The 25,249-nt window shown below is 45.2% G+C and overlaps 3 protein-coding genes across 3 annotated transcripts in view; 1 reads left to right on the forward strand and 2 right to left on the reverse strand.

Moving 5' to 3' along the window:
• Positions 1 to 3,498: 3,498 nt before the first annotated feature.
• Positions 3,499 to 12,226, reverse strand: LOC119659726 (probable glutamine--tRNA ligase). The gene is made up of 4 exons (XM_038067983.1): positions 12,074 to 12,226; positions 11,579 to 12,014; positions 4,446 to 5,670; positions 3,499 to 4,249 (listed from the first exon to the last, which is right to left on the reverse strand). The coding sequence occupies exons 2-4, from the start codon at positions 12,004 to 12,006 to the stop codon at positions 3,560 to 3,562; spliced, it is 2,343 nt and encodes a 780-aa protein (XP_037923911.1). The 5' UTR covers positions 12,007 to 12,014; positions 12,074 to 12,226; the 3' UTR covers positions 3,499 to 3,559.
• Positions 12,227 to 12,568: 342 nt separating this feature from the next.
• On the forward strand, positions 12,569 to 22,576 carry LOC119658908. Its single transcript, XM_038066714.1, has 3 exons — positions 12,569 to 12,798; positions 21,489 to 22,137; positions 22,252 to 22,576. Exons 1-3 carry the CDS (start codon positions 12,656 to 12,658, stop codon positions 22,492 to 22,494), a joined length of 1,035 nt encoding a protein of 344 aa, XP_037922642.1. The 5' UTR covers positions 12,569 to 12,655; the 3' UTR covers positions 22,495 to 22,576.
• A 209-nt stretch (positions 22,577 to 22,785) lies between these two features.
• Positions 22,786 to 25,249, reverse strand: part of LOC119658907 (protein unc-79 homolog) — a 71,686-nt gene continuing 69,222 nt past the window's right edge. The window contains 3 exon segments of the mRNA XM_038066713.1: positions 22,786 to 22,959; positions 23,026 to 23,198; positions 23,201 to 23,625. Of these exon segments, the coding sequence (XP_037922641.1) occupies positions 22,786 to 22,959; positions 23,026 to 23,198; positions 23,201 to 23,625 (772 nt within the window).

Below are 25,249 nucleotides of genomic sequence, written 5' to 3' on the forward strand. Positions count from 1 at the left end.
CGGGACGGCACCCTCCTGGGGGTTCTTGCCCAAGGCCGAGGGGACGGCTATGTCTGGATTCGGTGTTCAGGGATAACGTTTTTTAGTGTCTATCTTATGCCGAATGAGACGATGCCGGAGTTTCGTCGGAGGCTTGAGGCTTTGGAGGACGCTATCTTAAGCACGGATGGGCGGATCGTGGTCGGGGGTGACTTCAATGCTAGGACACTTGAATGGGGCATGCCTCACACAGATTCCAGAGGGAAACGAATTCTGGAAATGGCGGCGAGAATAGGACTGGTAGTTCTAAACACCGGATCCACCCCAACGTTCCGGCGCCCGGGCTGCGAAAGAAGCATTCCAGACGTAACCTTCGCATCGGAATCACTGGTGTCGCTGGTGGACGGGTGGCGAGTTCTGGAAGACTTTTCGGCAAGTGACCACCAATACATTGCTTTCGAAGTGGTGGACACAAACTCTCGGTGTGCGCCACCCCAGCGATCTTTCTGTGTATGGAAGGTCGCGAAAGTGAACACCGGGAAGTTTGTCGAAACTCTGGGAACAGGAGAGACCACGCTGAAGGGTACTCCTGGGGACGGTGGCGCCGCTGCTGACACTGTCGTAAATTCAGTTATGAACCTGATAACGACGGTCTGCGGAGCCTCCATGCCCAGGAAGACATCGAGGCGCGGCAAACCTTCCATGTATTGGTGGACAGTGGAAATCGCAGAGCTCCGGAAGGAATGTCACAGGCTCCGCCGCTTAACACAACGTCTCGGCGACCGGGAGGAGGCATGTACCATAATGATGGAGTACAAATCAGCAAAAAGGAGACTCCGCAGCGCAATAAACAAGAGCAAAGCTCGCTGCTGGCAAGATCTGATCGACGAGGTGAATGGGGATCCGTGGGGACTCGGTTACAAACTTGTAACCCGAAAAATCGGGGCTCTGCGGAAACCCTGTTCACTTAAGGCCGAGCAGATGGACCGCATTGTGAGGGCACTCTTCCCTGCACACCCCGTATGGGATGGTGACGTCGGCGCGGAGAGCGCAGAGGACTGTCCACTTTTCTCTGTAAAAGAGTTGGAACAGGCAGTCCTCTCTATGAAAAACAAGAAGGCGCCAGGACCCGATGGTATTCCAGCAGAGGTATACAAACTGGTATTCCAACACCGGCCAGACCTACTGCTCGGCGCATTCAACGCTTGCCTGAAAGAATGCATTTTCCCTGCTCGTTGGAAAATTGCGAGGCTTGCGCTGATCCCTAAAGGGAAAGGCAATCCCGAACTGCCGTCTTCATACCGCCCACTATGTATGCTTGATACTGCTGGGAAAGTGCTCGAAAAGCTCATCAGAAGTAGACTCGCTGAAGCGATACGCGCTGCCGGAGATTTATCTCCCCGGCAGTTTGGTTTTAGGGCAGGGAGATCGACAATTGATGCTGTCATGCAGGTCGTGGCCGCCGTTCGACGAGCAGAGGCACATAGCCGCCGAACTCGACGGGTGGTGTTCCTCGTAACGCTTGACGTCAGAAACGCCTTCAATTCCGTAATATGGAAAGACATTCTAGGCACACTAGATAATACCTTCAACGTGCCGAACTATCTCTTACGGATTTTGAGGGACTATCTGAGGAACCGCTCCCTGCTCTATGAAACACTAGAGGGTCAAAGGTGGATGGAGGTCACGTCGGGGGTAGCACAGGGATCCATCCTAGGGCCGGACCTCTGGAACGCTACCTATGACAGTCTGCTTAAACTCGACATGCCAGAAGAGTCGCGCCTGGTCGGCTACGCAGATGATGTCGCAGCACTTGTTGCTGGACGCACTGTCGAACAGGCGCAAAGCAGACTCGGCATATTGATGCGACGGGTAAGCGGATGGATGACTACTCATGGTTTCAACCTCGCACTGGAAAAAACTGAAGTAGTCATCCTGACTAAGAAGAGAATTCCGACCCTGCGTCCCATATCGTTCGGCGAGTCGATAATCGAGTCAAAATCAGCGGTAAAGTACCTCGGGTTGACTCTTGACTCAAAGATGAGTTTTTCTGAGCAAATTCAAGCAGCAGCGAACAAGGCTGCGGCTGGAGTTTCGGCGTTAAGTAGGCTAATGGCAAACATTGGGGGTCCTACGTCTAGTAGGCGACGTCTCCTGATGAGCTCAACGCAGTCTGCCCTGCTCTACGGCGCAGAGGTATGGGCTGGCGCTCTTAACAAGGAGGTATATCGTAGACGCCTCGCGCAAGTACAGAGACGGGGAGCTTTACGGGTGGCGTCTGTGTACCGCACAGTCTCTGAACCGGCCGTGATGGTGATCGCGGGAGTTATCCCAGTTGCCCTTCTTGCTAGGGAGCGTCAGGCCATATACAAGCGCAAGGGAGATGAGCCAAGGTAGTTGCTCGCGAAGAACGGCAACACACTCTAGACGAGTGGCAGCTCTCTTGGCAAAATGAAACTAGAGGCAGATGGACTGCGCGGCTCATCGGCAACTTAGGTGCGTGGCTGAATCGGAAGCATGGTGAGACTGACTATTTCCTTACCCAATTTTTAAGTGGGCATGGAAGTTTTCAGTCTTACCTGCACAAGATTGGAAAGGCGCGTTCTCCGGATTGTGTGTTTTGCAATGGAGTTGTGGACGATGCCCACCACACTTTTTTTTCTTGTGGAAGGTGGGATGGGGTTCGTCAGCAGCTCTATTTAAACACAGGGGATCTCTCTCCAGACAACATTGTGGAAGAGATGCTGAGGACTGCCGACAGCTGGAACCGTGTTGCCCATTACGTTCGGGCCCTTCTCGTTGCCAAGAAGATAGAACTCGACCGGTGGAGGAGCCGGATGGCAGGGGGTTCCTTGAACTGACAGTTCCCTTCCTCCTCTCCCCTCCCGTTGGTGAAAGGAATTCCCTGATTTGAAGGCTCCGCAAGGCGGGAGAGTTCGGGGGCTGGCCCGAAGTAATGTGACAAACGGTTCCAGGCTAGCTCTCTGACGATGGGGAGGTGTTTAGTTGGTAGTCCGACGACGTACCGAATCGGGAGTCCAACACTGTGTGCGTAAATGCATTCACCTACCCTACCCCAAAAAAAAAAATATATATATATATATATACTTGGTTATAATCTTCGTGAATAGTCCTGTGCAGTAAATTTACTATCCTTATTTCTTAAACTATTCGAAGTAATCAGAAGTTGAGGTAGTAAAACAATTTTAAATTTAATTACGGATTTCACGGTTATGTTTGGGAATTAATAGAAAGGAGCAACCAACACCTGGCTGGCACTTACAGCTACGCTGACTCCAGGGCAGAAGTGAGGCAGCATCTGATGAGTTGCCTCTGTCTTGGACAAAAGCCTAGTCAAATTTAGAAAAACAGGCAGGTTCGGTCCAAGACGGGGTTCGAGCATGGAAGGACGTTTTCTGCCCAATCGATGCGAACCGTCAAGAAGCGGGTACGGTTCAAGACTTCTTCAACCAATAGAAAACCAGTACAACTCTAAAAAAAATCCCAACGATATTTCCGTATAAGAAAAGCTTTACGTATCGTTTATTCTCCATTCACTATAAAGACATGACATTTTTTATCAATTTTTACCAACATCTTCTTTCAACGTCACAGTCCTATTGAAAACCAGATGCGTTTTAGTGCTGTCCGGATCAACTGAGAAAAATCCAATGCGTTCAAATTGAAATTTATCATAAACTTTCGCCGTCGATACCGAAGCATCTGCGTATGATGTTAGTATCGTCAAAGAATTCTGGTTACAGTCACTCAAGAATCCGCCAGGCACCTCGTTTGCATCTTCCGGATTTTTATGTCGGAACAGTAAATCGTACAGTCGAACTTCGATTTCGACAGGCTTTGACACCCATTGGACGAAAGCTTTTGGTTTCTCTGCTTTTTCGGCAGCTTCGCATGTACAGAGGAGTTCTGTGACATCTCCCGCAGAGTTCCTCTTAATTTCTGTGACTTTGATAACTTGACCGGCGTGACGAAGTCCAACTGTTTGGTTTGGCGATAATCTCCGGTAGCCTTTCTCTGGTTCTAATTTGAAGTCGCTGCGTTCGATGTAGATCACACGGTCGAAGGTGATTTTGTGAGTTCCTTTTTCGGGATTTTGAGGGAAGTCAGGAACGTCGAGTTCAATTGGGTTTTCATACGGAAAATTGATGATGGTAACTTTGAGGGGTTCTAGGACTGCTAGAACTCGTGGTGCACTAACGTTTAAAACGTCTCGGACGGATGCTTCCAACATGGCAGGGTCGACGGACACCTGGAAAAAATTTAGATTTAGGTCTTGAAATGTGTCAGAGAATTCTATTTCTTGGCCATAACTGTACTCTATGAGGCAATATGGTCAGCGTTACTCTCCGTTGATAATTAATATTCGAAATTCAATGTTTAGCTTTAATTCTTCAAGTATATCCGATAAGGAAAATGGATAATTTTGTAAACACAGCTTATCTTACCTGAGCTCCAGTCACGCCCATTTGAGCACAAAAGTTGTTAATCGCCTCTGCCGGGAATCCTCTTCGTCTCAATGCCGTCAAAGTGAACAATCGTGGATCATCCCAATCATTGACTACTCCTTCTGAAATGAGTTTGCCTATCTTGCGTTTCGACACAACCGTAAAATTCATATTCAATCGGCCATACTCCCACTGTACGGGGCAATAAATTCCGAGAGCATTGCACAGCCAATAATATGATGAGCGTCGCGATTGGAACTCCTTCGTGCACAATGAATGCGTGATATCTTCAATGCTGTCGCAAAGGCAATGAGTATAGTCATAGGTGGGATAAATACACCAATCGCTTTTTGTTCGATGATGCGGGATGAATTTAATTCGATACGCAACGGGGTCGGCTTTACCTTCCTCCAAAGTGATCTTCATTCGAAGTGTTGCTTTGCCTTCATCTATTTTTCCATTTTTCATGTCTTCAAAGAGTTGTAAACTTTCAGCGATGGGACGATCACGCCATGGACTTGGTGGTGGATTGAATCCTTTAATTTCATCCGCTTTCTGATGGCAAACGTATGCTAATCCTTTTTTGATTAGAAGCACGGCCCAATCGTACAATTGTTGGAAGTTATCAGAAGAATGAGTGATTTTGTATGGTTTATAGCCCAGCCATTCAACCATATCCTTGATTGCAACGAAAAATTTCTCTTCTTCCTTCTCTGGGTTGGTATCATCATATCGCAGAAAACAGACACCATTCTGAGCAGCGGCGTAACCAAAATTAATATTGATGGCTTTAGCGTGGCCAATATGCAAAATTCCATTCGGTTCTGGCGGGAAACGTGTTCGAACCTTACCTCCCGTTCTTTTCAAATGTTCTTTGAGCAGTCGTTCGGTCTCTTCGGTGACAACATAACCATCTGTTTTGTGATTTTCTCCGGGAGCGTGAAAATGAACTTTCGTTTTCATGAGCTCAGCGATTGTATTTGCACCATCCTTTTCCTTGTCTTCACTGGATTTCGTTGTATCCGCGGTAACTTTTTCTACTGCAGGTTTAGCAGGCTTCTCTTTTTTCTTATCTGCTTTCGAAAGTGGTTTTAAGTCCTCTTCGGTTTTCGGGCCCAACAAATCAAAGATTTGAACTTCAATTTCATTTTTAACAGCTTTACCGTCAGCCCATTTTAGCTCAGCGCGCACTTCTTGCATTATTTTGCCGACATTGAAACGATATCTAATAAAGGAAGAGAAAAAAGAAAATGAATGAACGCTGATGAAGGTAGGAATTAAGCACTGGAATGTAAAGTTGATGAAACTGTAAAAATTTGTCCCACTGAAATTGGTAGGACGAAGCAACAGCGAAAGCACTTTTTATAGAGGCAGATCTCACGCCTACAACAGGTTTTTGGATGCTTGCCTTCTCGACTATGAGTGACGATTTCGGCGATATAAGCCGAACAATTCTGTACCTAAGCGTAGTAAGATTTTGGATTTCTGAAGAGTACTTCTCTCGCTTTTCTGGTACTTTGTTTTTGTACTATGGAAAGCATATCCTCGCTAGATTTAGGAGTTGTCTCGACATCTGTTCGAAACAGACCATCATTGAGGTCGCCTACTTCCAATTATGTGTCTTTACACGCCGTTTTCGCGCTCCAGGTGATGTCCAGCTGTGTGAAGTTCTTTTGCTGGCCGAACGGTTCGAATTCTGACTACCTCACCCGACAGTACCGGTGCGCATTGCATTATCAAAAGTGCCTTTACCTTCGTCGCTGGTAAAGTTGTCTGTCAGATCCCAAAATGACATCGCAAACCTGGTTAAGCGCGGACCGATCGGCAAAGTACGAGAAACAGATTATTATGTGCGCTGTGACGAAAGGAATCCTTGGCAATAAGCCTTTCGATGTCCTGTGAGAAGCGTTAAAAACCGTCTTCTCCATTAGAGTTGATTACTACACAGGCAGTCCAAAAATTCCCATCCTTTGGAATAATGTTATCGTAGATCCTAAGGCCCAATTACACGTTTGGCGAATCTTATTTTGAATCATCATTGATCTCTTGTCCCAACCTACTGCCAAGCCTTCATAAACTAAATTAAATATTAATGTTACCTCCGAAGGGTATTAACTCCCACATTGACGGTGAGATAGTGCCGCTGAACTCTGTTATCTTTACTTTTTATCTACTAGTTTGCGTACCTTTCAAACCTGGCATGTTTATCTAAAAAGCCGTCCGTGACAATATCAGTATGAATATGGAATCTTTAGCTCTTTTATATGCTTCGACCATAACGCTTGATTTATCCCCATTCAGGTATATCAAGTCCTGAGGTGTGTTTTGGGTGAGAATAATTTTGTGGTCGGGAACCGAATAAACATTTCGAATTTCTTGTCGCTTCGAACGTGTCCCGCGCTGGAGTGGTTTTTCAACATCGCTCAACATCCGAGGACCAAATCAGAGCAAATGATTATGTATTTGCAAATCAACCTCAATTCCTCTACGTTCAGATAAATCCTAAATTTTTTCCAATCTAGTTTCTTCACCGTGCCGACTGTCCCTCGTCTCTCCTAACATGGCAACATCTTTGGACCTGTAGCACCCTGCAAATAGGCGAGCTACTCAAGCCATTACTCGTAGGCGTGATTGACGTGCTATGCCTCATCAAGGGGTGAATATATGGTTGCTATTTACCCCTTGGCGGGGTATGGTGCGTCAACCACGTCTATGCGCCATCGTTCCCAGTTACCTGAAATGCCCTTCAGCTTCTCCCACGACTTCCCGAGACGCTCACACTTCTCTTCTACTGTTCCGCGCAAAGTGCTCTTGGGGCGACCCACTCGCCGGCCATCGCGAGAGTGGATTCCACTGCATGGCGTAGCCCCCAATGCGATTGCCGCCTTTCCTTAGTGTGTGATATATCCACTATCTTTTCCCTCTTTCGATCACAGTGCATACGAGTGCGCCGACGAAGTTCTTTGTTCGAGTCAGTGCCAGGGCACCGCACTCCGATGATACGACGCACACAAATATTGACGAAAGCTTGGAACTTTTGAGTAACAGTGGAATTCACCTTCCATGTGCTACTCTCATATACCAACACAGAATAGCCTCACTTTGATCTTAGCGTTGAGATAACTGCATTTCCAGATTTTAGACAGAAGGTCGAAAGCGGATCTAGCGCTGTTAATGACATCCGACATTCAGTTCGGTGCCACCGTTGGCAGAAGCAACGCTTCCTAGATGTATCAATTGATCGACGCCTTCGATGATCTGCCCATTAATGCAGATATTGACAGTGCGTTTAGACTGAGAAACTTGGTTTTGTTCGTGTTTATCTTCAGTTCAACTCTCTCAAATCCAGAGCCATTTGGTCAATGTCCATGACCCGATGAGAGATCAAATACATGTTATCAGCGTAGCTGAGGTATTTGAGGAAAGATATCATTGTCCATTGAATTCCTCCACGTCCTCCGGACAAGACAGCATGAAGCACGTAATCGATAACAAGAAGAAATCATATCGGTGACAGGACTCAAGCCTGATGGACTCCACTCTCGACCTTAAAATCTTCCGAGATTTTACTATGACATTTAGTGCCTTCATATGTCGCTCTGATAATAGCTATTAGTTTCTCTGCAATGTCCTTCCTGCGTAGAGTGCTCCAGGTACACTCCCTGTTCACACAATTGAAATTGATGAAGAGCAGGTGCAGCGAAGATCTAAATTCCGCGCATTGCCCCAAAATGATACGCAGGGTCTTGATCTGATCAATGCAGGAGGATCCAGAACGGAAACCAGCCTGTTCTCTGTCGATCAAGCTTTCGAGGTGTTCTCTGATGCGTTCCAGCATTATTTTTGGAACGGCAGGGAGCACGCAGATACCCCTCCAATTGTAACATTCAAAACGGATCCCCTTTTTTGGGAACTTGACGAGCATCTCCCACTCCCCTCCCCTCCCACTCTCTAGGAAAGGTCTCGTATTGCCAAGATTTCCGTGGGTGAATGGCAACAGTATAGAGAGTAAAGAGTCTATTATTCTTTATTCTAGATTCCTTCGTCCTTTTTGGAAGGTGATGGAAGTATTAGCGAATAGATCACGTTACCCATAATTGAAATAAAGGTGACAATTCTGCTATTGGCTGTGCTGTGCAGTGGAACTCTTTTTCTAGCGACTCCGATGAATGGCTTGTTCCGGGCTTATACGTGATCCACTAAAAAGATTGGAGTGTTCTCGGGAAGTGTGCCAATGAAGTGAATGCCGGCAATAGCTGCATCAAAGGTGGATTCAGCCTCATTAAGCAACATTTCCATACCCTTCCAAGCAGATGATCGGGTTCGCTTGATGGCTTTCATTACCAAGAGAGGGCTGAAAACTGTGACTTACGAGTCGTTGAATTTATTCTTCATATTGCACTAATCAATTGTGATTTAGATTTTAGATGTAGCGGTAAAAGGGTAGTGTAGGACAAATTGTACTAACTGGTCCTCCAGGTTGGGGCTGGGTAGGGCTGACAACCCTACACGGAAAACCGACGTGATAAATGTCAGAACATATAGGGTGGCCAATATTGACTCGGATCATTATCTAGTTGGCATAGTGCTCTGCTCCGGGCTCGAATTACAACACCGCCTACAATCCCCTCCGGAGATCAGGTAGAGTCAATACTGAAGCCATTCACAACACAGTCCTCCCTAACACCTATAAGGGGGAAATGGATGCCGCAATAATCGCAGTCAATAGATGTCCTAGAGATAAAGCATCAACAAATGATCTTCACAACCACCGGAGGAACGTTATCAATGATACGACTACAAACATACTTGGCTTCAGCCGCAAGAAAAGTCGGAACCTGCATACCGAGTAATGTTGCATTTCCAAAGAACGATTGCGCAGAGCCTTATCACGAACTCCGTCGGGCGGAGACGCGAAAACTAACAGATTTGTGAACTCGAAAAGTACAGGGAACAACCGCACCAGACACGGAAGTTTTACCAACAAGTCTGCAAGATGAAGCCTTATACACCTCGATGCTCATTCTGCGGAGACAAAGAGGAAAATCTGAATTCCGACAGAATGGCCATATTGGAGCGATGGGTCGAGTATTTTGATGAACTGTTCAACAACCAAAAAATCGGCGAGTTGGAGGTCCCGTTAACCGAAGACAACTGACAAATGCTGCCACCACCAAGCATGGAAGAAACAGTCCGTGCAACCCAGCGACTTAAAAGGCATCAGTCGCCAGGTGCCAGCGACCAACTAAACTAAGCGACATCATCAACTGATGCTCAAGGTGTGGAACAGCGAATCAATGCCTGACGACTGGCGACTGTCCCATACAGAAAAAGGGAGATATCACGCAGTGCAGCAATTATAGAAGTATCACGTTGCTGAGTACAATCTATAAGATATTCTTCGTTAGCTTGCTAGATCGCATAGCCCTGTATGCTCAGAACGTCATTGACCCATACCAAAGAGACTTCACTCCAGGCAAATCGGCAACAGATCAGATTTTATCTCTGCGGCAAGCGAATTGGGCATCCCAACGAAATTGATAAGTCTGACTAGGCTGACTCTGAACAACATCCGAGGCCATATAAAAACAGCAGGATCACACTCGAAACCATTCAGCATCAACAACGATCTAAGAATCCAAAAAATCAAAAATTTGACTGACGGTTTCGTTCAGGGCAGAGGCAACTCATCAGACGCGACTGGCGTTTTAAGTCCAATATAACTCGCAACCTTGTCGTGTTTTTGCGATGATAAAAGGGAGCGTCTTTCCACCTGTTGGCACTTTTGGTCACGCTGCTCCCAGGGCAGAGGTGAGGCAGCGTCTGATGAGTTGCCTCTGTCCTGGACGAAACCGTCAGTCAAATTTTTGATTTTTTCGATTCTTAATGTTTGGGGTGCTACGCTCCAAACTAGGGATCCATGGACTAAAAAACGAGCGAGTAAGTTGCTCTTCATTTAGTCCGGTCCACCATCAAGTGGATGGGGACTTAGGATCCCGCAGATCCTAAACAACAACGATCTAAGACAAAAGGATGCCCTATCATGCGTCCTCTTTAACTTGGCCCTGGAGAAAGTGATTCACGATGCAGATGTCAATGCAAGAGGTATCATCCTCTTCAAATCCACCCAACTACTAGCCTACACTAACGGAGCACCCTCCGAAGAATTTTGGCCCCCCAGCCAACAGAGCCTATTTCAGCTTACAAAAACTGTTCCGCTCGAAACGTCTCACCATTGACCCTATCCTATGCTAGCTCTTACTGTACAAGACTACGATCTTGCTAATCCTCATGTATTCCTCGGAAACTTGGGTTCTTAGCAAGAAGAATTGCCAACTCTTGGCCGCGTTCTAGAGAAGAATCCTCCGAAGAATTTTTGACGGATGGAGTGATGGCGTAGGTCAGGACGCCAGACAGCTTTTAGAGGTATCGAGTTGGTAGAACTCGGGGCAAAACCGGGGTGTCTGGAGTTCCTTACTAAGGCAGGTCTAGACCGGATATCAGTTGTTGCGCCGTTGATGATGAATTGTAATTTTGCAATTATGCCAAATTATTCTAGAATAAAGTGCATTCAGGATGACATCAACATGCGGCGCTGTAGGAAACTTCTACCCAAATAAAGGAAGCCCAGCGGCAGGATCACATTACACACATCGCAGTTTTCGGAAGGATCCAGATCTCAAGAATTCGGAAGCCAGCCACATCGACTCACTAGACCCTGTTTCTTGTTTGGAATGAAGGGAGCCAATAATCGGCCATCCACTTAATGGCGGACCGGGCCAATTGGAGAGAAACTGCTTTTCACTTTTCTGGTCCATGGGCTCCTCTCCTCGTTTTGGGAATTTTTAACTTTGGAGCAAGGTGAGAGACGCCTTTCTCGAGGCTACATTAATCTGCTCAATGCAAACAAGGGGCTGCAAGCCCTCTAAATCGGGACAAATTAATGCCTAAGAGTCACGGGGAATCGATTTTCCATGAAAGTAGTCGATATGTTGGACGCCACCCAAGCGTGTGTTGTGGTGGCCAAATCGGATGGAGCTGCCAGCGGGCAACGAATAGTGATACAATTTTCAATCATCGCAAGTTCCAGTAAGACTAATTTCTAACTGTCTACATCAGTTCCTTTCACTTACCTTTGCTCCAAGATCGCATCGCGATTCTTCTTGATTTGAGCCTCGACCGCTCGGTCGATCTCCTCTGGCGTAACAATGATTCCGACTCCGCATTCTTTCTCGAACTCATCTGTGTTGATGGCATCTTTCTTGTGACCGTGAGAAAGCAAGTAGTCAAGGGCCACATCAATGCGCATCGTCGAGTCCAACTTTCTAGAGACGATGTACTTGACGAGCAGCGGGAGGTCATCCGCGATTTGCGGCTTAATCTTGGACGCCATATGATAGAGGAGCATTCCAACTCCTTCGCCCAGTTCCAGACCGCGGGCTTCATGCAATGCCGCCTGCAGGTTCTTGGTAACATTCACATTTTTCAGCGTTTCTTTGGCTTTCTGTTCGCTCATCCCAAGCGATATGAATTTCGAGAGAAGATCCTCCGGCACCGTCATCGTCGCGGCTACGAATAGGAAAGAGGTTAGAGGGAGGCATTGACTAAAAGTAAAGTGAGTGACTTACTTATTACTTATCAGATCACAGCGAAGTTATAAATAATAAATAAATTAAATGACAGTTTCTATTTTGATAACTAACGTCTGCAAACCACGTCCAGAGCCCGTACACGTACCCAAACGTCGTGCGAGAGACGGTGAATGGTCGGCGTTTGACGTAACGAGTGTGTGGCAAAACGTCAGTTTATAAAAAGTCTCTGGAAGTGCTGAAGCTTCCTTGAAAGATTACTACAGTGAGCGTTAAAAAACAACGCATTTCATCAATCTTGAAATTTCCGTTCTTTCATATTCCAGATTCATCATTATTTGCAGTAATTTACGCATTTTGTTAAAGGTCTGCAAATAGATATTATATTTCTATCGATTCCCTAATCAACGAAATTTTAAGATTGAAAGTATGGACGACATGCATGTAATCATGTGTTTGATTTTCCCAATTCCAATATTCCTGCTAATTACATATGTTCATTCCTCACACTGGAACATTCTGGTCATACATGTCAGAAGACAGCTGTTAAGTGTGGTTAGTTCTGTAAACAACGGAGTTGCTCTGTGTGGTGGTTGCGAAATAGATTGTAAAGAGTTTAAGATGATTCCACGGCCAAAACTAACAAGAATACCGGGTGAATTACCCACTTCGAAGGCAGATACATACACGCAAGATCTAACCAAATTAACTCGGCCGCAGCTACTCGAACTTCGTGATCGGCAAATGAAACTTCTTGAGAACAAGTAGGTTGTACGCATTTGAAATTATTGAGGCTGTGCAAATTTGAAGTTACTGAATCCGAAGTATTATCTGTTTGCTAGCAGTTACTTTTTAATTTGGTCGACCACAAGGGTAAAGCTATCCCAGAACAGCTGCAGCCCTACAAAAGTGCCCCGTCGACAACTGCTTGTACGGCCCTGTGATAGTTTGACTCCAAGATTAAGCCGGTTACGTTGGGTGAAACCTTATTCCCTCTCATGTCACTAGCAGAACTTCTGGTGTCCACGACTGGATGTGTTGGCATCGCAGCAAAAACCTGAAATATGAACCGGAGAATACCTGACTCCTGACTAGTATGCCGCTCTCTCGAGAGAATATCCAAGAGGGATCGCATCCTTAGTCGATTTGCTCCTACATCTAATCTTGCTTGGATGTGATTTTTTAGGGTTATTATTATACCTTGTCCTTGCCCAATTATTATGACCGCGTATTCTACTTTTTTTGCGAATCATCATCGACGGCGTAACAACCGGAATCCGGTCTAGGCCTGGGTTAATAAGGAACTCCAAACATCCCGGATTTGCGCCGAAGTTCACCAGTTCAATAGACCTAAAAGCTGTCTGGCGTCCCTGCCTACGCCAGCGTTCCATATCAGGCAGGGTCTGCCTCGTCTTCTTTTTCTACTCATCCATAAGGATTAAGTGACCCGCTCACCGCAACCTATAGGCTACGGAATCGTCCATCCTCATGTAGGGCGAAGAGTTCGCAATTTTCCTTGCTGAGAACCCAAGTCTCCGAGGAATACATGAGGACTGGCAAGATCATAGTCTTGTACAGTAAGAGCTTTGATCCTCTGTGAGACGGTTAGAGCGGAACAGTTTTTGTAAACTGAAATAAGCTCTATTGGCAACCAACAACCGTGCGCGGATTTCATCGTCGGTTGTGATTTTCGACCACAGATAGGAGAAATTATCAACGGTCCCAAAGTTATAGACTCCCTATCTTTATTCTTCCCGTTGCCCAGTTCGGTTTGATGTTGTTGGTTGGTTGGTTTTTGGTGCTGATGTTGCCACGATATATTTCTTTTTGCCTTCATTGATGTGTAGCCCGAGATCTCGCGCCGCCTGTTCGATCTGGATGAAGGCAGTTTGTACGTCTCGGGTTGTTCTTCCCATGATGTCGATATCGTCAGCATAAGCCAGTAGTTGGGTGGACTTAAAGAGGATCGTACCTTTCGCATTTACCTCAGCATCACGGGTCACTTTTTCCAGGGCCAGGTTAAAGAGGACGCATGTTAGGGCATCCCATTTTCTTAGACCGTTGTTGATGTCGAATGGTCTCGAGAGTGACCCTGCTGGTTTTATCTGGCCTCGCACATTGGTCAGGATCAGTCTAGTCAGTCTTATCAATTTCGTCGGGACACCGAATTCTCTCATGGCCGTGTACAGTTTTACCCTGACTATGTTATCATAGGCGGCTTTGAAGTCGATGAAAAGATGACACAACTGATGTTCATCGCTTGCCGCAGAGAAAATCTGATCTGTCGCTGATTTGCCTGGAGTGAAGTCTCTTTGGTATGGGCCAATGATGTTCTGGGCGTATGGGGCTATCCGACCTAGCAAAATAGCGAAGAATATCTTATAAATGGTACTCAGCAACGTGATACCTCTATAATTGCTGCACTGTGTGATATCTCCCTTTTTATATATGGGACAGATAATGTCTCTTTAGCCAGTCGTCAGGCATTGATTCGCTATCCCACACCTTGAGTATCACTTGATGATGCCGCTTAGTGTAGTTGGTCGCTGGCTCCTGGCGACTGATGGCTTTTAAGTCGCTGATTTGCACGGACTGTTTCTTCCATGCTTGGTGGTGGCAGCATTTGTCCGTCGACTTCACTTGACGGGGCCTCCAACTCGTCGATGTTTTGGTTGTTGAGCAATTCATCAAAATACTCAACCCATCACTCCAATATGCCCATTCTGTCGGGAATCAGATTACCGTCTTTGTCTCGGCAGGATGAGCATCGAGATGTATAAGGCTTCATCCTGCTGACTTGTTGGTAAAACCTGCGCGCCTTGTGCGATTCTTCCCTCTACTTTTCGAGTTCACAGACCTGTTGGTTCTCCTAGGCTTCCATTTTCTGTCTGTGAAGTCGCTTCTCCGCTCGCCAGAATTCGTGATAAGTCTCCGTGCGTGCCGGCGTCGTTTGAGAATACAACATTACTCGGTATGCAGTAGTCTTTCGTTCCGTTGCTAGCTTATATTCATCATCGATCTAGCTGTTTCGACTCTTTTTGCGTTTGGAGCCAAGTATGTTTGTGGCCGTATTTATGATAACGTTCTTCAGGTGATTATGAAGATCATATGTTGATGCTTCATCTTCAGCATCTCTGTTGACTACAATTATTGTGCCATCCATTTCCCTCTTATATGTGGGGGGTGGGTGGTTGGACGAATCCTTAAACAAAAAAAAACACAAATTTGCTTGACGAATTCACTTCACATCACCTAAAAGAAATGAATTGACTTTGCGCCGACTAATAATACTGTGCCGTAGATGGTCCTAAACCCGGTTGTGAAAAGAAAAAGGATGGATAGCATCAGTCTGTATGATTGTAGGTCACCGCAGCATCCCAGGGTTGGGTGGGGAAAGTGCAAGGCTTTTGTAGTCCTTCAGACTACTCACTGAGGAAGCTGTCCGGCGGAAGTCTCCGCAGAGTTTCGGGATGAATTCCAAACAGCGTCTGTTGAATTCTGTTCCTTTCGTATAGACCAGATATTCATATATTTTCTAGCAAAACCAAGGATCTCATCTTAAATCAATAATGCTGCAACTACAGTCACTTGTTGTTAGAAGATTTGCTTTCATCTACCATGCAAAGCTTGTTTGGAACGCCAGCGAGACTTATTTAGGCAGGACATTACTAGACGAACCCAACTCAGTAGTGGTAATATCGGCAGCCCGGTGAAAAATAAAATGCAAGGGTTTTACTAGAACTATGCCAACCCCGTAGTTAAAGTTCTGGAGACACTCAACCGGAAACTTTCTGTAGTCGGCTGCGACGATACGATGAAAGTCATTCCAACGTACGCAAGGAACCGGCGGTTTTTTTCAGATCACTCATGGAATCCCAACAGAGTAAACAGACAGTGGCATTTTCTGCAACGAAAGCAAACGAATATTCGAGTGGGGGTTACCAGTCCAGCATGCCTAGTGGATTACCGCCGAAGGCACCAGCCATGCCACTGAGCCAGGCATGAATTTTTCGGAAATTATCGCACATGTTCCACCAGCCATAAACAGCCCGAAGAACTGGAGGGGTCTTGATCTGTTCACCAGTAAGTATGGCCGGTTAGCACATGGCATATACCAGTCGGCCGGGGGAATTTCCACCAATTCTCACTGCGGCGTCTATCTAGCTTATTCCATAAAAGGACAGGACAAAAGATCGATTACTTGCTCAGCAACCCATTACAAAATCCTTACACCAATTATTAGTGCAAGGCGCAATGCGCACCATATTCTGTCCGAGGAGCAGAAGCACTATCGAGTTGCATCAAGGGGTTGCAAAGAGCAACACATTATTGACTCGGTAGTTGCAGGACAGGCAATTGAAGGTCGAAGAAACCTCTTTAGTTTGCTATATTGATTATCATGGAGACAGTCATGGAAGGGCGGAATATTGCCTTGTTAGTGCGATCATCTTTGAGCTCAGCCGCATATGGCGAGACATCTTCCAGATGGGTTCATTGAGTCCTCTTCGGTTATGTACGCCACTGAACCCCTTTTCATGGTTACTAAAGAATGCTAGAGGGCATTTTTTCGCATTCAAATATGGCCTACATTCTAAGTGCGTTAGATGACATCAAGTTATATGCTGTTATTTATGACTATTTTAGAAGCCTTTTGCTGATAGTAGACATGTTTAGCCGTGATATTCCGATGGAATTTAGTTATCGTCAGCCGCATGCCGGATATAGTATCTCTCTCCCTCCAGCGATTATTGTTACTACGAGAAAAAAAAGTGGAATTCCATTGAGACTTCAGTCAAACAGGCAACCTGACGTTTCTCGCTTCTGCTAGCTTACCGAAGTGGCTGTCGCCCAATCTGCTGCATCGATTCTTCGCTTACGATGTGATTCATCTGATCTGCCATCTTTGATGTCACATCTGGCTAAACGACGGGTGTTTAGTCAGGCGGCCAGGCTTATCGATTATGTTGTCTTCGTGGCACCCATAATTGTTTGGGGGGAATTATTAACCAGTTTCTCTGAGCAGCTGGCTTGGGTTGAAATATTCTTTTTCAGATATCACGGCACAACATGGATTACTTTCCGCAATGGATTGGATAACCTCAATTAACTGACCATTCCCTGATGGTCAGGCATGGCTCCTGGTTCCATGATGGCTCTTCACGATTCTTCGAACGTCAGCATGCGGCCTTGTGCTGCGATTGAATACGAGTGTATTCAGGATTGCGATGATCACATTCATGTTACCTTCATCGCAGCAGGTACAAAGGTGGTCTCTTAAAATAGCGCAACAGATAATTTTTCCTGCTGCGATTGCCAGATTTCATCAGCATTGGTGAATAATATGGTTCAGCCCTGTCGTGGCTATGCTTTGCTGCCTATGAAAGCACCCAACAAAACTGAAGTGCTGTGTCCTATGTGTCCAGCTTCTTTGGTGACAGGGTCCAGTTTGGCTCACCACTTTGATGACATTTTAGGCATAAGCCTAGTATCACCTTCCCCAGCTAATTAGAATCAGTGTCAATTCGCATATTGGTCGTTTCTACGTACGCTTTAGATCATTTTGGCAAACTTCAACGTTTTGGGTTCTCTTCTGATCCCTCACCACTTGTAATGGTGGGTTCCATATCATGCTCCAGACGCTGTGCACGCGATATTGGGCAGCATGTACTGTGCAGTATGTCGCCGTCATCGGAAGAGAGCTATCGAACAGTAGATGTCCCCGGTTTCAACAGCTATCGGGGTCGATTATTGTGGCCACTTTGGCTCCAAACGTTTTCGTATTTCCTACATATTTGACGATTTTCGTATGAATGGCTACGCGTGCCGTGCACATCGCGTATATGGAGGCCTTAGTTTTCTGCATTTCTCTACACGTTCACACCTTCCATCGTATGTCGAGATCGATGCGCTGATCTGTACAATGACAATGCTTTTGTCGGTGGAAACACGATTCTTCGGCGAGATCTGGCTGTTTTAGAATCTAGCCAGGCGTTTCATTTCCCCACGTGTTTCTCATTAGGGAGGATTACGGAAGACAGCGGTCAAGTCAGCTAAACACCACCTGGCTCGTTTTGTGGGGAAGCAGTCCCTCTGGTTTGATTACTTACTTTGCGCATTGCCCGCCTTATCACCTCCGTGGGATAACCCAGATAACAAATTCGTGTTATCTTCAGCCGACTGTCTGCCTGGAAGATTAATTCTTGGTGTCAGAACTCAGACAATGTACTGGCTCTGTCGAATTCACCAGGACATCTAGTGCCGTTAACGAAACGAATATTTGGCTACTCTCCAGCTCCGTGGCAAGTGGCGATAACGTATTCCCGACCTACAGATTGACGATTTCGTACTGATTAAGGACGTCAACCCCCGGCTGCTCATTGACTGATTTGTGGAGTTATGCAGCGCATTCGAGCAGTGACGGCCTTGTTCGTAACGTAACCTTCTGAACTTGCAACGGCTTTGTCGCCCGGACAGTGCAAAATCTGTCATGATTTTTGGATGCGGGCAATTTCAAAGCAACGGATCTCATCGGAGTTATATTTAAATTTGACGCTTCCGTATTCTATTTCTTGGCTTTTCCTTTGTCTTGCGTAGAAAACTGTTCTCTTCTCTATTCCATTGGTCAATTTGACGTGTACTTATGAACACCTTCCTAAATGCAATTCATTGTTTTGCTTGCGAAGATCTTCACACCTTTCTGAAACAATTGAAACTTAATCAACTATAAAATTAAAAGAGGTGAACTTGTTTTCTAAATATTTTCTATTATTCTGGCATCCTTTCCTAGGTCATCACTCTATCTGAGGCAGCGTCTGTCACGTTTTCCTTTTCAGATATTGCCCTTATAGACTTTTTGGGCTAGATCATTCTTACCCACACGGATTAAGTAACCTGTCCACCGCAACCTATTACTACTATTGGGCCGGATTTTATCCACAACCAGATGGTTGTGGTGTTCAAAAGTTTCGTCGTTATGTAAGCTAAGCAATTATCCATCCCCCTGTACGGGGCCAAAAACTTTTTAGAGGATTTTTTTCTCAAACACAGCTAAGAGTTGGCAATTTTTCTCGCTGAGAACCCAAGCCTCCAATTAATACATGACGACTGGCAAGATCATTGTCTTGTACAGTAAGAGCAAAGCTTTATTCTATGGTGGTTTCGTTTTTGGTGCTAACGTTGCCTTCATCAATGTGTAGCCCAAGATCTTGCGCCAATCGCCATCCGCTTGATCGGCATGAAGACAGGTTGTACATCTCGGGTTGTTCTTCCCATAATACCGGTATCGTCAGCATTGGCCACTGGCTGTGTGGCCTCCAAGAAGATAGTGCCTCTTGCTTTTACATCAGTATCACGGATAACTTTTTTCAGGGCCAGGATAAAAAGGATACATAATAAAGCATCCATTTGTGTCAAATTGGATGGACGCATAATAAAGCATCTCCTTGTGTTAAATCGTTGTTGATGGTGAAAGCCTTTTTGGTATGGGCCGATGATGGGCGTATTAGTCTATCCGGCCCAGCGAGATATCGAAGAATATTTTATAGATGGTCCTCGGCAATATAATGCTTCTATTATTGCTGCACTGCGTGATGTCTCCCTTCCTATGTATGGGATAGATAATACCTCGTTGCCAGTCATCAGGTATTAACGATGGATTGCTTCATGCCGTTGGTCGTCATCATATTTAACCAGCTTGGCTGTAATTTCATTGGCTCCTGACCTTATACGGTCAGAAATCAGATTTTCCTCTTTGAGTACCGAGATGTATGTCACTTCACCATGCTGGTAGGATTGCTGTTTGTACTTCTCGAATTCATAGCCTTGTTGGTTCTCCTGTTTCTGTTTGTTGAAATCGCTTCTCCGTTCGACGGAGTTCGCGATTGTTACAATGCTCGACATGAAGCACTTTTCAGTTCTATTCTATTCTATTGCTAGTCTATTTTCATCGTGGCATGTGGAGCGGTGATCTAAATGCCACGCAATGCTCCACAACGATCTTGAGGGTGTTAATGTGGTTAATGCAGGAGTATCCAGATTTCTGCCGATCAAGCATGCGAAGTGTTCTTTGATTCGTTTCAGAATTCTTTTAATTATTATTCTTGTAAAGGCAGCAAGACGACTATAATCCCAGTCTACTCTCTAGGAAAAATCTGATTCCCGGGATTTACGAATACCAAACAGCTCAGCATTCTTGCCTCGGTTGAGAGCATTGATAGTCGAGATGATCGCATCCTCTCGTATGTTGCGGAGAGTAGTCATTTCACTTCATCGGATGGAATACAGTTAAGAACAGTGGTGAAATGGTCCTCTCATATTTTAAGACCTGACTGGATTATTAAAAAATTTGAGATCATCTTTACGTTCATTCGTGATGTGGTACATGATTTTGAAATTCGTGAGAGCTTCTGTCTCCTTCTGTTCACTCTTTCGCGGTTTCAATGTCATCACGCTAAATGCTTTGCAAGTAATAAGCCTATAGCAAAGGGACAGCGCGAATACGAACACAAACATCCAAAACGACTGTAATTCAAAACTAGGGTAATAGCATCGAGAGGCTGGTGCTCAACCATCTCGACCATCACAAACGTTTGGCGTATAATGTGAATGGTTCCAGAGCGCATTATGTTCATAGCGGCAACAGATCCTGCGTTTTTTGACCCGCTTCCAAATTTCTGTATTCAGCCAGATCTTATGGCGCGCCTCCATGTCGAGCTTAGGGTATCCATGCTCTTTATGCTCGTCGATCATTAAGTCATGATTTCGCCCGAGGTCGATGTCAGTGTCTTTGTTATTTCTTATATCCAGAAGACAACTCCTAAATCTATTGATTTTATGATAGGCTCTGTTGTAGAACAATATGTCGCCTACGGTGACGCGATTGAAGCTGAAGAAAGCTATAAACCTCTCATCATCATTACGGCTCCCAAGACACCATATATCCGTGCAAGGTGTTTTCAGGGCCTAATTTGGCGTTCAGATCACCCATCGAGGTCACAATAACACCTCTTGAAAGTCTTTTCTGGACTGCATTCAGGGGGGGGTCATCGTGGAGCCAACGTACATGCTAGATTATACATATATGTTACCGTTGATGAAAACAAAAGGTCGTAGCCGAAAAATCAGTCTGTCTCCGAATAATGGTAACGGCTTCTGAAGCATAATAGAATTTTAGGTTTACAGGTTGTTAGCTTGCAAATTTCAATCCTTTTCGTTATCTTTTACGATAAGCACGGAATACTTTGAGTGATTCTCTATCTCCAGCGGACGGGAGTCAGTACCAGTCATGATTTCTATGCAGGCTATAGTAACTTTTCCTCGATTGAAATCATTTAAAACTATTTCCCTGTGGGTGATGTTCACTGAACCGATTATAGAAATTTTTGAGTCCACAATCGTTTCTGCCCACTCCCCAATTAAATCATCTTTAAATATATTCAATTCTGTGAGTTTTCAGGCAACGAATATCTAAACTGCCAGATAAAGGTGCGCGTATTCAAAATTTCTACGACAAAATTCTCAAAGAATTGGCACAACGTGATGACGTTCAAAAAGCTGCGGAACTCTTTTCTGATCTGAATATTGCATCAACCGGTCAAGAAAAGCTAACAACCCTGGAGTGGACCGGAAAACTGGACCGAGAAGACAGAGGCGAAGCAATTCTGGATAGCGACGATGATGAAGAAACCGACCCCTTGAAAATCATTGCGCAAGGCTATACTGCCGATAAAATAGTGAAATACGTTAAGCCCGAAAGATCTTTGATTACCGAACAGGATCTCAAAGAAATCGAATCCTTTGAAAGAGAAAAACACAACGGGAGTGTTTGCAGTGAAGCTTCCTCAACACATTCGATTGAGCTTGAACCGCACGCTCTGTATTTAATTGAGAAAACTGTCGATCATCCGCTTTCAACCGAGAAGTTTCTGCCTCATAAAACTACGAAGAGCAATGTACATGATCCGGAAAAAGAAAAATTGAGAAAACGGGGAAAATATTGGGAGAATACGGCGGCCACTCCACCACCGATAATGCATTCGGGTACGAAGATGTTATCCTTGCAGGAATCGATTGAGGTGCAAGCGGATTATGAACAACGTTTGAAGGTAACCACCGACAATTTCTCATTTGAGATATGTCCTTTTCTACATAACGTAGTGCACATTCAAGAAAGATTAACATTTCTATTGGCTTCTATCCAACTCACTTTTTTTTTATAGCGGGTTCAAGAGGAGCAAGCAAAGGAGAGACTGGCCGCGAAGTTGGCTCAAGGTAGAGAACACAATCTCGTTTTGCCGGATGAGGCAATCCGTAAACTGAACCAATTTTTCGGAGTCTATCGTGAGGATAATGGGAGTGATTCGGATCTTGAATCTGTTCACGAACTTCATATAGCAAGTGACGATGAAGTTGTCGATGAAGATGAGGACCGAGGTCATGTAACTTATACCGTCTATACGTAGTTGAAATGTTAAGTTTGTCATTACCGCGATCCTTTTGTAAGCTAGAAATTAATTTTAAAATAAAGTTTTTTTGATAAAGAAATTCTGAGTTCTATTTAATTTTGGTTAACTTTGATCGTAACATTTATTTGGCCTTTCAACGTATAATCAGTGCCTTGGTTAAGTTAGGTGTGCATATTATATTTGTCGAATATATTCCTTTCCTACTTTGGTTAAAACACTGAATAATTTTTAAGTCTCTTTGGACTTCACATTTAGGTTTACTAATGATTTTCATTTGGTATCAATATTTTATATCGAATAGAATTGCGTTGCTGTCGATGACTGCAATTCAATTTGTCCCATTTTGAACTGCAGACGTTGAAGCCACTTTAGCAGCGCTTCATGCTGTGGTTGACTCTGTTCCTCAATGTCTGGTTCGTAGTCGCGACAACTTTGCAGTCGAACGTGAAGCGTTCCGGACAACTGAAATGATATTACCCATCATGTCAGACTCTACTTCTCTTAATTATTTCTGTTAAATAAACTTACTTGACTGTGTGATGATAGCAACGGGCTCCACAAAGGTAAGAGTTTACCTAGAATTGTAGCTCGCGTTTCCTTCAGAGCCTCCAAAAGGCTTAGGAAGTGCAAATTAACCATCTCCGCCAGCTGTTTTAGAAAGAACATGTTAGACATCGTCAAAAAAATCAGCAACTTACTACTTTTGAATGTGATACTAGCTGCAGCATGGATGGCGTTACTTTGGCCCAAAATTCGAATAATATTCCCAATGTGATGTTGTGCTGATCCGAGGCTGGTGAAGTGCTATGGGCCATATTTTCCAAGTAGATACTCCACAGTTGGCATAGGGTGAAGGCGTGAAACAGAGAGGACATGTGTAGAACTGATGTCTTTGACTGTTCCGCGAATCCTGTGAAGATCACTTGAATATGATCAGCGATGTGGCAACTGGCTTCTTGTGGGACCGGTTGGCAGACAGTGTGAATTCCGTGATGTAGATGGAAATGACCACTCGCATGAGCACCGGTACCACTTTTACGTTGCATTAATGCGTTGTGCATCAGCGATCCGAGTAGGAGCCAGGAAAGAAGACGCATGTGACTGACGCATTCAGTGAATTCCTTAGGTCTAAAATAGAAAAAAATGGAGATTTAGAGTTTTATTTTCAAATATCGATAAGATCGTAGTTAGAGACAAAAAGTGGTAATCGATGTTTCTAGTATTCACACGTGACCATGTCATCATCTAAATGGAGAATGAATTACTTTATGCACCAGAAAAGTTTTAAGTAATTTTCCTTGACGTGGCAAATGCGAATGAGACCGTTAGTTAGTTAAGTATGGCACGCAGATTCCACCCTTTACAGGCACTCTCAAAAACGGAACCCCGCCTAGCCAGTCCCTCTTCTCGCCTCTATGTTCCTATGACTGCGAATCCAGGGTGAATTGCAACGTGCCGCCCAGCCTATTCGTTGCGTCTCTGCACTGCCCCACCAGCCTGGAGGATGTCGTCATTGAGAACAGAGCTTTAGTGGCATCCTGGCTGTCAGATCAGATCATGCCCCAGCTTTCAGTATCAACAGTACTTCCGCTGAGAATACACTGGCGAATCCCGGGAGACCGTACAACTCTGCTTCACTGCCCGTATCCACACGCCATCTTTGGTCCAGTGTAGAATACTATGTCATAACATTGCGACCCCCGCCTTCCACTCTGCCCTGGTTGGAAAGCGCACAGCAGCTCAGCTTATGTACGTCCTTCATTGGAAATATCCAAAGTTCTTCAGGTACTTCATCTAGGATGCTATTATGGCCGTAAGGTTTCGTTGTCCCACATTCGGACTCACATAATCTGACGTAACTGCACGCCATAGCTCATATAATATGGAGGTTCGGGGGAGGAGGTGCAGGAGTACATTGAGGACATCTGTCGGACAGCTCCAATAGCGCATGCATACGAGGTTCTTTGAATTCTATTATATTTGATTCTAGTGTTTTCCTTACTCACCTTCGGCCGCCACACAATAGAGCCGCACTTTGGAATGTGACGGATTGAGGCTGAACCATTTTATATAGACCTTCCTAACCCTCAATCCTATGCTTAATCTCGGATTTAACTTAAGATCCAGGATTACACCCAGATATTTTCTATTGGTGGAAAGGGCCAATTTTTGTCCATTTAGCAGATTAGCTGGGAGGGCGGGGGGCACTTTGAATGCAGCAGATTAATCTACGCTACCCTAAGCATGGTCTGCTTGCATAGGGGGATCTTCAGTCGCCATCGGACAGTAGATCTTCATATGCTCCAAGAGCTCCAGCATTGAATGGGTGCAGGTAGTTGTCCGGTTCTGATTGATGACCATCACCATTGTGTTTCTGCCTCCGCACTGCACTTTGAAGTCCGCGTTTTCCGTGGCCTCCAGGGATTTTCCATTTATGCGGAGCAGGAATGGTTGTCTATACACCTAGGGTTTTTCCTCCTCGGTCACCATCCAATCGTCCATGAGGATGCTGGGGTTTTGATTGGATGGATCTTCGGCAACGAGATGCGGGTTACCGGCTTTGGAATCTCGTCGTATGGGACCATTTTGAGCTTATTGATCTTAGCGGCACATTAACCGAACAGTCCTTGAATGATGGATGGTCCTCGTGTGCTATGACGTGGTATCCACGGACCAGCTGCGAGGAATCAAAGCACTGTGACTTCTGTATTTTGGTGGGCACTGGCTATGTCCAGTTGGATGACAGTGACTT

Source organism: Hermetia illucens, chromosome 6, assembly GCF_905115235.1.
Source record: "Hermetia illucens chromosome 6, iHerIll2.2.curated.20191125, whole genome shotgun sequence".
Taxonomy (NCBI): Eukaryota; Metazoa; Arthropoda; class Insecta; order Diptera; family Stratiomyidae; genus Hermetia; species Hermetia illucens.